Source organism: Mercenaria mercenaria, chromosome 10 (genome assembly GCF_021730395.1).
Source record: "Mercenaria mercenaria strain notata chromosome 10, MADL_Memer_1, whole genome shotgun sequence".
Taxonomy (NCBI): Eukaryota; Metazoa; Mollusca; class Bivalvia; order Venerida; family Veneridae; genus Mercenaria; species Mercenaria mercenaria.
Genome location: NC_069370.1, coordinates 21,875,381 through 21,889,026, shown reverse-complemented (window position 1 = coordinate 21,889,026; position 13,646 = coordinate 21,875,381). Strand labels below are relative to the sequence as shown.

At 33.6% G+C, this 13,646-nt stretch overlaps 2 protein-coding genes across 8 annotated transcripts in view; both read left to right on the top strand.

Moving 5' to 3' along the window:
- The window catches only part of LOC123559674 (uncharacterized), a 134,682-nt gene that overhangs the window by 56,322 nt on the left and 64,714 nt on the right, over positions 1-13,646 (top strand). The window lies entirely within an intron of this gene.
- Positions 1-13,646, top strand: part of LOC128546179 (uncharacterized) — an 81,542-nt gene that overhangs the window by 11,706 nt on the left and 56,190 nt on the right. For 2 of the 7 annotated variants that reach the window (XM_053552484.1, XM_053552483.1), the window contains exons 2-8: positions 2,717-2,962; positions 8,175-8,483; positions 9,748-10,062; positions 10,435-10,737; positions 11,043-11,348; positions 11,761-12,036; positions 12,483-12,635. In XM_053552484.1, the coding sequence (XP_053408459.1) occupies positions 2,717-2,962; positions 8,175-8,483; positions 9,748-10,062; positions 10,435-10,737; positions 11,043-11,348; positions 11,761-12,036; positions 12,483-12,635 (1,908 nt within the window). The remainder of the gene's footprint in view (positions 1-2,716; positions 2,963-8,174; positions 8,484-9,747; positions 10,063-10,434; positions 10,738-11,042; positions 11,349-11,760; positions 12,037-12,482; positions 12,636-13,646) is intronic. The other 5 variants (XM_053552486.1, XM_053552485.1, XM_053552487.1 and 2 more) reach the window with 3 other exon arrangements.

Here is a 13,646-nt window from a genome sequence, read left to right as displayed (position 1 = left end):
TTAATATTAATATATGCATCTAAAATGTCCAGTGAGTTTATATGCATCTAACTGTTCAAGTGAGTTTATATGCATCTAATGTTCCAGTAAGTTCGCATGCATCTTAAAATCTCCAGTGAGTCTATATGCATCTAAAATGTTCCGGTTAGTTTATGTGCTTCTGACATATTCCAATCTAAAATTGTTCGATGAGTTTATTTGCATCAAAAATGTTCCGGTGAGTTTATATGCATCTAAATCTTCCAGTGAGTATATGCATTTAAAATGTTCATAGCCATTCTGGAGTATATTCAATCCGTAGAAATGGTAGTCATGATAGATATGTTTTTACGTTACGTAATTTGATGTTGAAAAACGCTTGAGCATTACAATTGTTGGAATTCAAACTATTATAAGATTATTTTCTTTCGGGTGCGGTCGATATGAGGATTTAACGACCTAGGAAACGTGATATCAACCTCTATCTAAGGTCGATATAAACTCATGTCGACTGAACCTGAAAGGCAACAATTGTTTTATTATTAAATCCAGTAACTCAACGGTTATTTGTGAAAACTTCAAACATTTTCCGTGGTTCGTCATTTTCCGTGGTTCGTCATTTTCCAGTGTGTTGGTCTTTAGTTGTGTACGATGTCACTTTGTTAGCTCAATTCTAAATTGATTTATACTAATTTTTTTTCTCGATTGTGATGCAAGCTGCAAGCTTATTTGAACCACTTTCGAGTCCGCTTCCTTGAATAAACCAGTACGGGAGTCCTATGAGAAGGCGTGGGTGTGATTCCATTGTGGCTCGAACCCATGTTCCCCGAGATAAGCGAGTGCTGACGCCTTAGCCACTAGACCACCGCTCCCATTACCACCTTGTTATAACTTCATAATGTTGATGTCACTGTCAATACTTGTTTTTGGCTCCGCCTACGAGTGAAAAATAATAATACGGGTAAATGATTATAATAATACGGGTATAATAACTGTCCCTTGATCGGCAACGTTGTATTTTGCTCGAGTGGCTTTTTCAAGGCTTGATTCCACGATGTTCCCGCATTAATTGTGATCTGGCCTGTAAAAAATCCGAATACATCATTGCAGATCAATGTACTGTTACAATGACCCTTAATTATTCGCATACATCTATAATTTCTTGTGTTATATCAGTCAAAATTGTTGTAATTTTAGACGAATTAGACTTAAAACTCGTTTGAAATGTTGGACTTTTTAACGTTTGGAACGCTCAGACGCCACTATCACGTCATTTCTGACGTCATATTTAACGTCACAGCAAAGAATGTTTGAATAAAAGCTTGACAAAATGTTCTTTGATTATTATTTCATTATTAAGAAAACATAACTACGATAACCATCCGAAGTAACTCATTTAGCCGTAACGCGTACAATAAGGTTAGCCTTAAATCAAAAGTCATATGAGAAGTTATGGTGTACCATTTGGGTCGAAAGTCAGCGTGTAATTATAATAGCCTTAGATCTATATGTGTAGACGTGTGAATATATAAGTCCACATTTAAAAATTTTATCGTACACGCGTAAATATGCTTATACGGACGTGTGCGTGTAAATATACGTGCATTTGTATTAAAGCGTGCACGTATAAATTTACGCATGCACGTCCGTATATGCGTGCACGTAAATCTTTACGAGTTCACGCACATTTTAGCCGCACTTAGATATACGCACACACCTGTATATTTACAAGTGTACGCGTAAATATATACGTGGATGTTTAATTACAAGTGCACGTATATATAAAAACGCAGTCTCATATAAGCTACATATTTACACGTGCACATATAAAATTATACACGTGGACGTATATCTTTTCGCTTGCACGCATATTTTATACGTGCAAGTATATTTTGAAATGCGCGCGCACAAGCAAAGCAAACTTTTGACCCAAACGGTACACCATGATAAGTAAATCTAAAATTGCAACGGTATATTTTGATCGTATCAAATTGATGGAAGTCAAATTAATTCCTACTATTTCTCAACTCTTTTTAGTTGAAATTGATCACACATCAATACATGTATTTTCAATATAAACCTGAAAATTACAATTTAGGCTAGTGACGTCACTAATGATATCAAATAGATGGATAATGTGGAGTGAAGAAGTATATTTACATAGTTTTCTTGTAAAAGAATTGTTTGGACATACGAGCAAAATGTGCATAATCATATATAAGTAAAATAATTATGAAACAATGTGATGGGAAGCTTTGCATCGAGAAATATTTACTCGTTTTTTTTTCCAGATTAATACCAATAATGTCGTGCAGAATCTTGTTATCTACAAAATCAAACTTGCAGAAAAGTATCCAAATTATCAGGATAAGAGCATTTTCCATCCCTTGAAGAGTGAAATGTTGACCGCAAAATTGTTTTATATTGCAGATAGCAGTACCTACCGCATAGCGGCCAGCATCAAGTTGCACTCAGTTTGTGACTTTTCATTTTGTTTTATCTTACTGCATCTGTCATTGCTCAACGAATTTACATAAAATCCTTATTATCTGTTATATAACTGAACTAATGATTAAAAAATATGCCCAAATTTCATCAGAATCTGTCATAATTTGGCAGAGATATAAAAGATGTGAAGTTTGAAAAGCCAAAGAGTATATTTTCAATACGGTCCCAATCAACTTCCAATAAAATGTTATATTTTGTATTCATAATAGCAATTTATACAACATTTCAGTGGTGGCTTCAGACTGTCTCCGGACAAAGACGTATGAGTATAAAGGTCACCAGCAGACGACGAAAGATGGACAGACATGTATAAGATGGGATTCTTTTGATCATAAATACAGTAACCCTGATAAATTCACGGAAGCTACGACATCTGAAGACGAAAATTACTGTCGTGATCCGGATAGACATGGTTATCTCTGGTGCTATGTGTCCTCAGATAAGGACTGGGGAAAGTGCGACATTGACAAATGTGGTAAATACGTAGAATGATTCGTCTGTCCTTTTTAATGTTAGATGTCCCGAGAAAGTGTAGCTTCTCTTTTAACCTGAACACTAATGTAATCATTACCTTGACAGGAGTCGTCCAAGCATGTCGTGATACAATATTATGTAGCTACTAGAAATCTTTTGACATATATATTTTCCCAGTGAACCCTATTTTTACATTTAAATGATCTTCTGACTTTAAAATTGTTTACAGTTAACTGCATGGGATTGTTTTGCAATGATCGCGAGGAAGACATTATGCAAAGGATTGGTGTGACTAGCCTAAAAATCAAAAAAGCAATTCGAAAGAAAACGGCAAAATCAACTTTTTCAAATTCAAATTTTAGTCCAAAAAGTTTTACTTTGGGTCATTTTCTGAAGTTTTTGATATAAATGTTAGACTACGTTATATGAAAAGGGGAGAAGGGGAGAAGGGGTGGAGTGTAAATGAATATATATAAAATACCCACAGTTACCCTCTGTTTATGATATGACAGCATTGATTGAATAAAACTAGGAAGTCAAGTTTTGTAACTTTCTGATCATGATATAATAAAGATTTGTAGTTGTATGAAAACCAAATTCCCCCCTTTTGTACAATGTCGTGCAATTTGCCCTATTTTGATGGTTTTGTTTACATTTAATAGGGGTCAATTGATCATGTGTAAAGTGTCCCATTAGGCAATTTTACCAACCAGTCTTAAAGCTCATACCTATATTCAGCTCCTACAACAATTTGAATGTCAGACACTACTGTGACCACGCGCAATTACACCAAAGGATTGTGGGACCCCAAAATGTAAAGATGGTCACAAAAATATGAGTAAATGGTTACAAATGTGAAACATTTGTGTAAAATATGTAAACACATTCCACAAAAAGGATGTAAATGTAAAAACGACGCTGGTCATATACGTTATAAAAAAGAGTCACAAAAAAGTCACAAATGAAAATAAAACGTATTCCAACCATGTAAAACCAATTTTGACATTAAATTTTGATGGTAAAATACAGTAGTACACCTCAACATTCGTTGTTTATTGAATTTTGCAAAATTATGTGTTGTTCTTTGAAAGCTACAGACTGTAAAAATTACACTGTAGCATTTTGGACGTGGACTGTAAATTTTCTTTTGTTATAAGCCGTCTGTTTAAATTTCGCTAGTTGCCTTTAAATAGTATGGTGGAAAACATATTTACATTGAAAACCCACCACAAAAAGTGACCTACTTTTTTCCCCACATGCCTTCATGAAAACATTCTCATGATGCAGTCTTAAAACGGCAATACTACAAAATGACGGGCGAGATTTTGAAGACCCTGTCAGTTTGTTTGTTCGTTTGTTTTTGGGGTAAACAGTATTTCAGTCATGTAACGGCAGGCAGTTACCACCTAATTGTTGTTCCTGGATTCTGTACCAGTACAAACAAGTTTCCCTGCAAGTAACTGCCAATTTCTCTACATGAATCAGAGGTAGAGGACGAGTTATTTCAGACACAAGGTCTATTATCAACTCGTCACGAAGTTCATTCGCCTTGCAGGAGGCTCGAACTCACGACACCGCGATTCGCTCTCCCTATTGTGCTTAGCGTGGGGGCTTAAAGCCTGGCTGAGTAATTTTATTTTCTCAACTTAATCTGCTTGACGTTTTAGCTATTTTTATTCATTGAATCTATTTGAGGTTCGAAAAACAAAGAAAATAAGAAAATCACACTAGGGAAACAGAAAATGGCTAATATATATACACTATATACACCAAGTACTGTTCATACTGCTATATTGTTAGAAGTAAAGATACCCAGGTCTTGGCATCTAAAGGGCCTTTCCGGGAGTAGTTACTGTACAAACCTTTAGCACAGTTGCCGGTCTATTACTTACTGATTATGTTTTGGTAAGAGATATAAAGCTGAATAGCTGCGAACGGTATCGGACACTTCGCATTAATCAAAACAATGAGTGGAATTGTCTTCAGATGGTTAAAAGTAAAAAGACTGGTTTCTGGTGAAAGGAACGATTAATGCGATATAAACAGAGATGCCTGTTTACAAGTTCGAAGACGGAAAGTAAAGGCATTGCAGTATATGGTTGTTATTGAGATGATCGCATGTAATGATAGCGTTTTTGTACTATTGTAATATGTATAGGAAATCATATTTAACAATTAAGGCTGTTTGAGATAAACAAAATAAACAAAAATATTTAATAAATTATCTGATATAGAAATGAATTATTTCTTTTTGTAAAAATGAGTCTACATCTGAGTGTGTAATTAATCTAACTATCTCAGAGTATGGACTTCCATAACTTTATGGTTTCTTTGTTGTATAGGATATAAGCTATAGTAAAAAAGTAAAAAGAAAATAATTGAAAAATCTGATAAAAAAAGTGCAAGCTTTGATACACTTTTAAGTAAATCAAACATATTTTCTCATAAATAAAAAATACAAAATAATAATTAAAAGTGAATTTCGGAGTTCATTTGTACCAATTGTGTAACATTCTTTGTAGTGAAGTGAAAATTTTAGAAAATTGAATCAATTTGTCATGAAATGTTATTTATAGATTGATCAGTCTTTTGTCTCATTTGTATACCGATTTAATATTTTCAAAACAGGCATAGTGACATACCTTCATAATCGCTGAAATTGGTAGAGTAAATATTGAGGTGAATATATGTTAAATCTATACAATAAGATATGTGCGTGGACAAAACACTCCAGGAAATGTCATAACATGTTTCTGGACAATATGTTAATGTTAAATCAGTATATGTACTCACATTTCTTAATATTTCCATGCAAATCATGTAATATTACCATCACAGAAATATATCTAGGACACTGGGATGTTAAAACGTATTTGGGGCATGTCAGCCTTGCATTTACCCTATTTTCAACAAGTTAGACAAGATGATGCAAATAAAAAAAACTTTCCACTGAGAAAGGTTCTAACATTAGTGACAAAATATCAGCGTGATTAAGGTATTTAAACATATAGATAGAGTCAATCAAAGCTATAAGCACACTACTTTGTACTCAACAACTTGTCTGAAGTCGGAGCACCAAGAGTCTAACTTTTAAGGGCATGACTAAGGTAGTTGCAAGATATCTTTTCACTCCCGTCCGTTTAAAAGATGCAGTTTTAATGTAATGCAACCGCCTCGATAGCCTAGTGGTAGAGCGTCCGCTTCGAGTGCGGGAGGTCGTGGGTTCGATTCCCGGCCGCGTCATACCAAAGACGTAAAAAATGGTACCAGTAGCTCCCTTGCTTGGCGCTCAGCATTAAAATGGGAAACTAGCTTTTCTCATATCCTCGTGGCGATGGATTCCATCAGGAACGAGGTGTCGAGAGTGATTAATATAAGTTGTAGAACTTCCTTCACAATCCACCTAAAATAAATTATGTATAAACTAATGTAATGGAAAAAAATAGCAAAAAAAATAGTGCCAGAATAGACAAAGCACTTTAAGAAAGAGCAAAGGTGTAAATTAAAATATAAAAGTTCTGATTTGAACGGCTGAACTGAAAGTAAATGTATTTCTGAGGTAAAGCGAAGCTAAGTCATTTAATTTTCCATACATTAAAACAACCTTTTGAAAAACAAATGAATAAAGTATTGCCATGCAATACAAAGTCCCCTTCAGAAAGCCACCTGATTTTCTCTACTGCAATATAACATACTGAACGGATATATGTCAGTTATGTATAGAAAATGTATTATAAATATACAATATGTTATAACAAACCACTTGGATTTAAGTTTGCATATACAAAAATCTAAACTTCATAATTGTTTCATAACATCTATAAATATAAAAAAAGTATTTAATTTCAATTTTGGTACCATTTCATTTTGAAATTGGTGGGAAAATATGGGAAAGAAATGTAAGAAATCCTCATATTAAAAGGAAGTAATTCTGAAGAAATAAACCAACATTTTTTTTGCACATTTGTTTCAAATAATATTAAACTCCCTTAATTGATGAAAGAGTTATGAATCAGAAAGGAATAAAAATCCTAGTGACCTTGACCTTTAAGTTAGGATTAAAGGTTGCATGAAACAGTTGTCTTATTATGGAAAACATGTTTGCTGAGTAATATCAAAAACTCTTCATGGATGGCAGAGTTATGGATCGGACAGGAAAAAGCCCTATTGACTTTTGACCTACAATCGTGACCTTGACCTTTGAGCTAGGGGTTTTGCGCATGTCACGTTTGTCATCATTGAGAACATATGTGCCAAGTAATATTAAGATGCCTTGATGAATGACATAGTTACGGATCGAACATGAAATTGAGGACGGACGGAATGACGGACGGACGGAAAAACGCAGTCCTATAGTCCCCGAAACTAGTTTACAACCAGTAGGGGTCTAATAACCATTTCTGGTAATGTCTTCTAGTTTTCAACTGAACGAGTATCAAATTCAAGGATTAGCCTAGTGGCCTTCTACTTGATTTAAGTAAGACAAGTTGATTTGTCAAAATAAAAAAACAAAAAAAACGAGGCAGGCTGTGATTATGTTTGCCGGTTTTAGAAGTAGTTTGGCAGGAAACTTACACCAAAACTGTAAATTCTTCTATTTATTAAAGTGGTTCAGCTGTTATGTGTTACACTCTGATGCTCTGCTCAAGGGACGTACCATTAGTATATTCACTCCCGCTCCAAAACATCTGTTAAAGTCATACCAAGTCGTCCTTTGTTTTCAATAAATAGACGATACAGTATTTTGGTCTTGATAAAACTTTCAAGGTGAATGCGAAAAAGTATAAAACTATTTTCACCTTTGTAGAAATACATTTTTCACTTATGTGACCTAAACAATGTTTTTACTTTTGTGACGCTCTTTTATGACGTACGTGACAAGCGCCATTTTAACTATATTATTGTAGGTTTCATGTTACAAATGTTGTTAAATTATTTCGCATTTGTGACTGTTTTCACGTTTAACATTTGAGGATCCTTCAAAGAATAAATGGTTGTTAATAATCCGCTGTGTGTCTAAGGTACTGTAATTGCAGATTTTTCAAACCAGTTAGCATACATGCATGTGTAAGTTTAGGAATTTAAAAGTAAAATAGAAATCATTTCTGATTCTAAACAACTTAACATGTAACAAAAACCTTACCTGCATTGTTTGTTTTTGCTGTTTTTGACATGAAAAGGTATTTATAGCTTAATTATGTATAATTTTAAAGACACTGTCGACGTAAAGCAATGCGGAAGTCTGAAGATAGAACAGCCAACTATACTGGGAAGAAATGTTACCTTCACTTTTACCCCGGAAACAACCTCAGACGCAGACCTTGACTGGCAGCGGGCAAATGAAAGAAATGTATGGGGTACACTTCCTAATCATAAAAAGTTTACACAATATTTTCAAAATGGAACATATTACTTGGTGTTAACTGACACTGTCAGAGACTATGACGAACTATTTTACCGTGTTGGTTATACGAACAATAGCGTTAGCTGTTTAATGAAGACTCCTAAACTTCAGCTTCAAGGTATATTGTTTACATTCTTTCATGGTATAATGTTAGCATTTAACTGATAAGCCACAACAATGTTCAAGTTGAATCAGATGTGTTACTATGTTAATGTTCGGCCGGCAATTTAAATAGCTTTACGTAAAGTATTTCAGACTGATCCAAGTTTAAAAGACATATTTCAGCGGATTCTTAAGCATGTATATGTTGAAACAAGAACTCCAAAGTTATTGCAAGGTCTTATTTTGATAAGTGTCTTCACACCTGTAATTATGATATCTATGAACCAGTTTTAAGAAACTAAGTTTAATTATTACATTACTCTTTATATAAAATCACGGGTCCATAATTTTTGTGTTCTATGACCGATCTACATGCAGCACGTGTTTACTAGCTTATAAGTCAAGCATTTGAAAATATTTCTATGGAAACGAATATGTGCTGTCATGAAATATTAGGTTTAACAGTGTTCTGTACAATACGGAGATATATATGGACGAGTACCCAGCTGAAAAAAACATATTGGACGAGCCGCAAGACGAATCCAATATGGTTTTCTCAGCTGGGTACGAGTTCAAATATATCCTGTATTGTACAGTTCAATGCTTAATAACCTTTTTATACTATATCTATTTTAGTTTAGTTTAAATTAAAGATTATTCACTGAATATTGTATTTCTGCCTTCCTGATTTCAAGACGCATAATCAAACTCTGTACATAGCGCGCCTACTTCACCTTTATCGTATGTTTAACATGGGACTTTTCGAACCGTACAAATACGGAAAAATACAGGGTTTCTTTTTGCACGCACATGCGTCCAATAAGGTAATATATTGTACGGTCACGTGTTGCAAATGAACGTTCACGATTGGATATATAAAATAGATATAGAATAATAATAACTTATTGAATGGTTGATTTGATGTATTAAACGAAAATGAAACTCTGTAAAAATAAATTTGTGCTGTCATGATTGGATAGATAAAATAAATATAGAATAATGATAACTTATTGAATGGCTAATTTGATGTATTAAAAGAAAATGAAAATTTGTGAAAACGAATTTGTGCTGTCATGTAATATTAACTTAAAGAGTGGCTTTTTGATGTATAAAACGAAAATAAACATCCTATACCAATCACGAGCATTTTATTTGATATATGGGATCTATCTGTCAGCTATTCAGACATGTACGTGCTATCCGTATCGGTAGATACTAGCCAGATAGTCAAACATTAATGAATTGTAACTGATTTTTTTATTTCTTTCTATTTTTCTTAGATATTTCAAGCTATACATGTGGATTTGTTTACCTAAGAACAACAAAAGTGAAAGAAGGCGAGAACGTAGAACTAGAATATTATCCATCGGAATATGTTAATCAATATCCAGAACACATTGTACGACAATGGATGCATTCTACAGATCAACCTGTTTCAATAACCTTGACGAAAGATGTGTATGAGGAAGAAAGGGAACCGAATGATAAATATGTGTTGACTATTATTATGTTCAATGATCGAATGAATGGCCGATACGGAGTTTACTGTGGCGGAATAGCGGGCTATTCAAATATGGTCAAAGTGATATTACCAGGTAGATATATTTACAATCAAGATTCTGATAACGATTCAATTATTATCCGAAATAAAAGTTTAATCTCAGGAAAATGGAACCATAATGAAAATTTGCTATGTCCGTGCGATTACATATTCTTCCTATTAAATTACGGCATTCTTCGGTAATAAATTCATAAACAATCGAAGAATACCGTCATTTTATATGGAGAATATATAATCCCACGGAAATAGCCGATTGTCATTACGGATCCACTACCTAAAATCCATTGCCTTTTAAATGATATTTGCTTATATTGTGCGAAGTCAAAATTATCCATTTGGTCTTATTTCAAATACACAAATTATATTCTTTAGGTGCAACCGATTTTAATTTGAACATTTCTTGTAGTTGCACCAAGCACACCAGCATTTGAAGGTTTAAAGGATATAGACGACTGTAAGGGGTGTATTGTTGGTGAGGATGGTGATCAGTTCAGTGTTCTCTGCAAGACAAGTGGTGGTACACAGCCAATAAAAGTCACCATGTCAATAGGAAATGAATCACTAAGCCCGCAACGATATAATGACACAGCGGGTTACAAGGCATTCTTTACTCTTCTCAACAGACATCATATGGCAATAATGACCTGCACAGTTATGAACGATGCATTGACATCGTCTTTTATCATCACTGCACATGTGTATGTTATCAGTAAGTGAACGTTTATATTTACTTCATTCTAATCGAAATCAAAATATAACATGGTACAGATGACTTGCATACTTATAAATGATGCACTAACTTCGTTCACCTTTAATTGTCGCTTCTGGACAATATATAATAGGTAAGTACAACGTATTAAGATCAATTTATTTGCATCTGATCTAAAGAACTGAATAAAATCAAACTCAGTAATAAATGATTCAACTCCAGTTAGTGTTACTCTTGTCAATATGTTAATTACATTACGTAGTCATTCGAGCAACTTAAAGAAGTCGCAATATTTGTTTTTTCAGAGTCGCCTATATTCCATTTGTTTATGGTACCTGGGATCTTAAAAGAAGGAGAAACCGTTAATATTACTTGCGTAGTAAAAAATGGCAGGCCTGCTCCAAAAGTACACATGAAAGTTTCTGATACGGAAGTACCGTCTGCTGTCCAGACGGATTATTTCAACTCTTCCACCTCTTTAAACACTAATGCTGTCACCATGACAACATTTGAGCCAATCTGGAACAGAGAAAACATCACATGTTGTCGTTACAGTGAATGGTATAAGATCACCAGCGAGTGTTCCCCGCCAAAACAGGTCACATTTTTGTGTAAGTATTACATTCACATAATGGCCAAATAAACATACCGAAATGGTATAACATCATATATGTAAATATTCCTGGAGATATTTATGTTTACCGATGAACATAAAAGCATTCCACTAAGACGTCATTTGACCCTAAAATCGTAATTTTAACTAAAAAGCATTTATTACAGTTATTACAGAAATAAACTATTTTAATTTGAAAATGATTGAGAGTTATAAGTCGAATTTAGTCCACTGAGATTGAAATATATTTATGGTGTCTAAACCTGTTCAGAAGAATCATGTCAGCTTCGGCGTATGTAGCCCTCCCGCTCGCACTTTTGAAATGTGCCGAAGCCAATGAATGTATCTTTGAAATGCATGTAAACCAAACGATTTCAACAATGTATAAATTTTCCTTTTCTTAACTGTAGATTCGCCTGTTATTGAATTCAACATATCTGGTTCAGTTTTAAATATTTCTGAAGGAGAACGGACATACGTTAAGTGTTCAGTCAAAAGCTTGCGCACCTTCAACATATCATGGGTAGAACATACTGATGATGGAAACATGTATCAAAAGCACTGTCACATGAAAACAGACTGCCTCATAGTAATAGATGCGTGTCGTATCTCACAACGGCATTTGAATTGCCAGGCCAGCTCTTTACAGACAACCGATAAGAAAACATTGACAGTTAATATTTATGGTAATCACTTTATTTACTACCTATTTTGAGACATCTCTTAAATATGCTATAAACGTAAAATTTTGCACTTGTTTTATATCCATAATCATACAATTAAACTTCATAAAAAGGAAATTTATCTTTCTTCAAAATTTAATATACCTTCTGGGATGTCAGACTTCAGGTATCAATGAATACCTTTATACCATGAGGGTAATATGCAGTGACAACAATTACGGATGAAGTATCGTTTGTGCTGGTAAATCTATAGACAACTCGCGTAGCCATTTTTTCAACTATCTTCGTAGAATAATTAATTAATGTAATATGCTTATAATCTTAGTACATTGCAGAATAAAATAGATTGTCCTTTAGATGGCGTTAAACTAAAATCTGAGGCTAGATATATGAGTAAGTATAAACTGTGATTGTTTTCTCCTTATATGTTTATTTACTTTCTAATTCAGAGAAAGCTGAGCAACGTTTCAACAACCAGGATACAACCGGCTTTAGGGGCAACTCGTTTATCTGGATCATTATAAGTTCTTGTTCAACTGCTATCCTTATTGGTGTATTCACCGCGTGTCTAGTCACAATAAAGAAAATGAAGACTGCTAAAGGTATCACAAGTAGAATTTTGATGATATGTCACCAAAAACAACTTGATTTAGAATTTAGAAAAGGATTACTTTTTTTTCTCTTTAATATCCATTAAAATTTATTTCAGAATGAATAAGTGTTTTTTTGTTTGAATAATAAGGAAGCTGGGTAAAATAGGGCCAAGTGATAAGTAAATCTAATTGATTATCATTTACGATGGGTACTATGAACATTACAGTGTGTACTAGGAACACATGAAATATAGCTGACAAATATTCTTACATATATACGTCTTGTACAACAAAAATAATGTGAGCATTGCATTCATAAGAAAGTGAAGGGAATCTAAATCCTATTCAACTTTATCAAATTAGCAAACGCATCATCGTTCGTGACATACTCTAAGCTATATAAGCATAACATCTCAATATTTTAGATATTAGATATGGATTATGGTTTTCTTATCATTTCAATGCTGTAAGTACTGAAATTTATGTAAGTACATGTATTCGTTTATATGTAATTAAATATGAAATAGATCATGCAACCAACTCCTGGCCTCATTCTGTTTCATTTACCGAATTTCTAATAGGGTTTTCCGCGGATATTCCGGCCATAGTTATGATATTTGGCTGGTGGTAAAAACTTCTTGAAATTTAAATATATCTTTGATTTTCTTGGAGTTCTACAATCTGATGTTCATATTCAAAGGGAAATTAACGAAATACCCTGTAATGGAAAAAAATGAATTAAACAGTAGTTACAGCCTTCTAATCAATGCTTTGTATTACTGTGGCCTTAAATACAGGTCTAACTTTATATATTTTCGCAAAATACAATTTGATCATTGTTGATTCATATTGAAAAGAAATATGCTTCGCCATGTAATTTTGTAAAGCGCAAAACTTTACTTCTTTGTTTATAGATTATTCTACTATAAGCAATATCATAGAGCTTTTAAAATATAACCACCAGCTCTGACTGACTGACTTTGATATTATCGAAGACTTTAATGATACTTCTAGGTACGT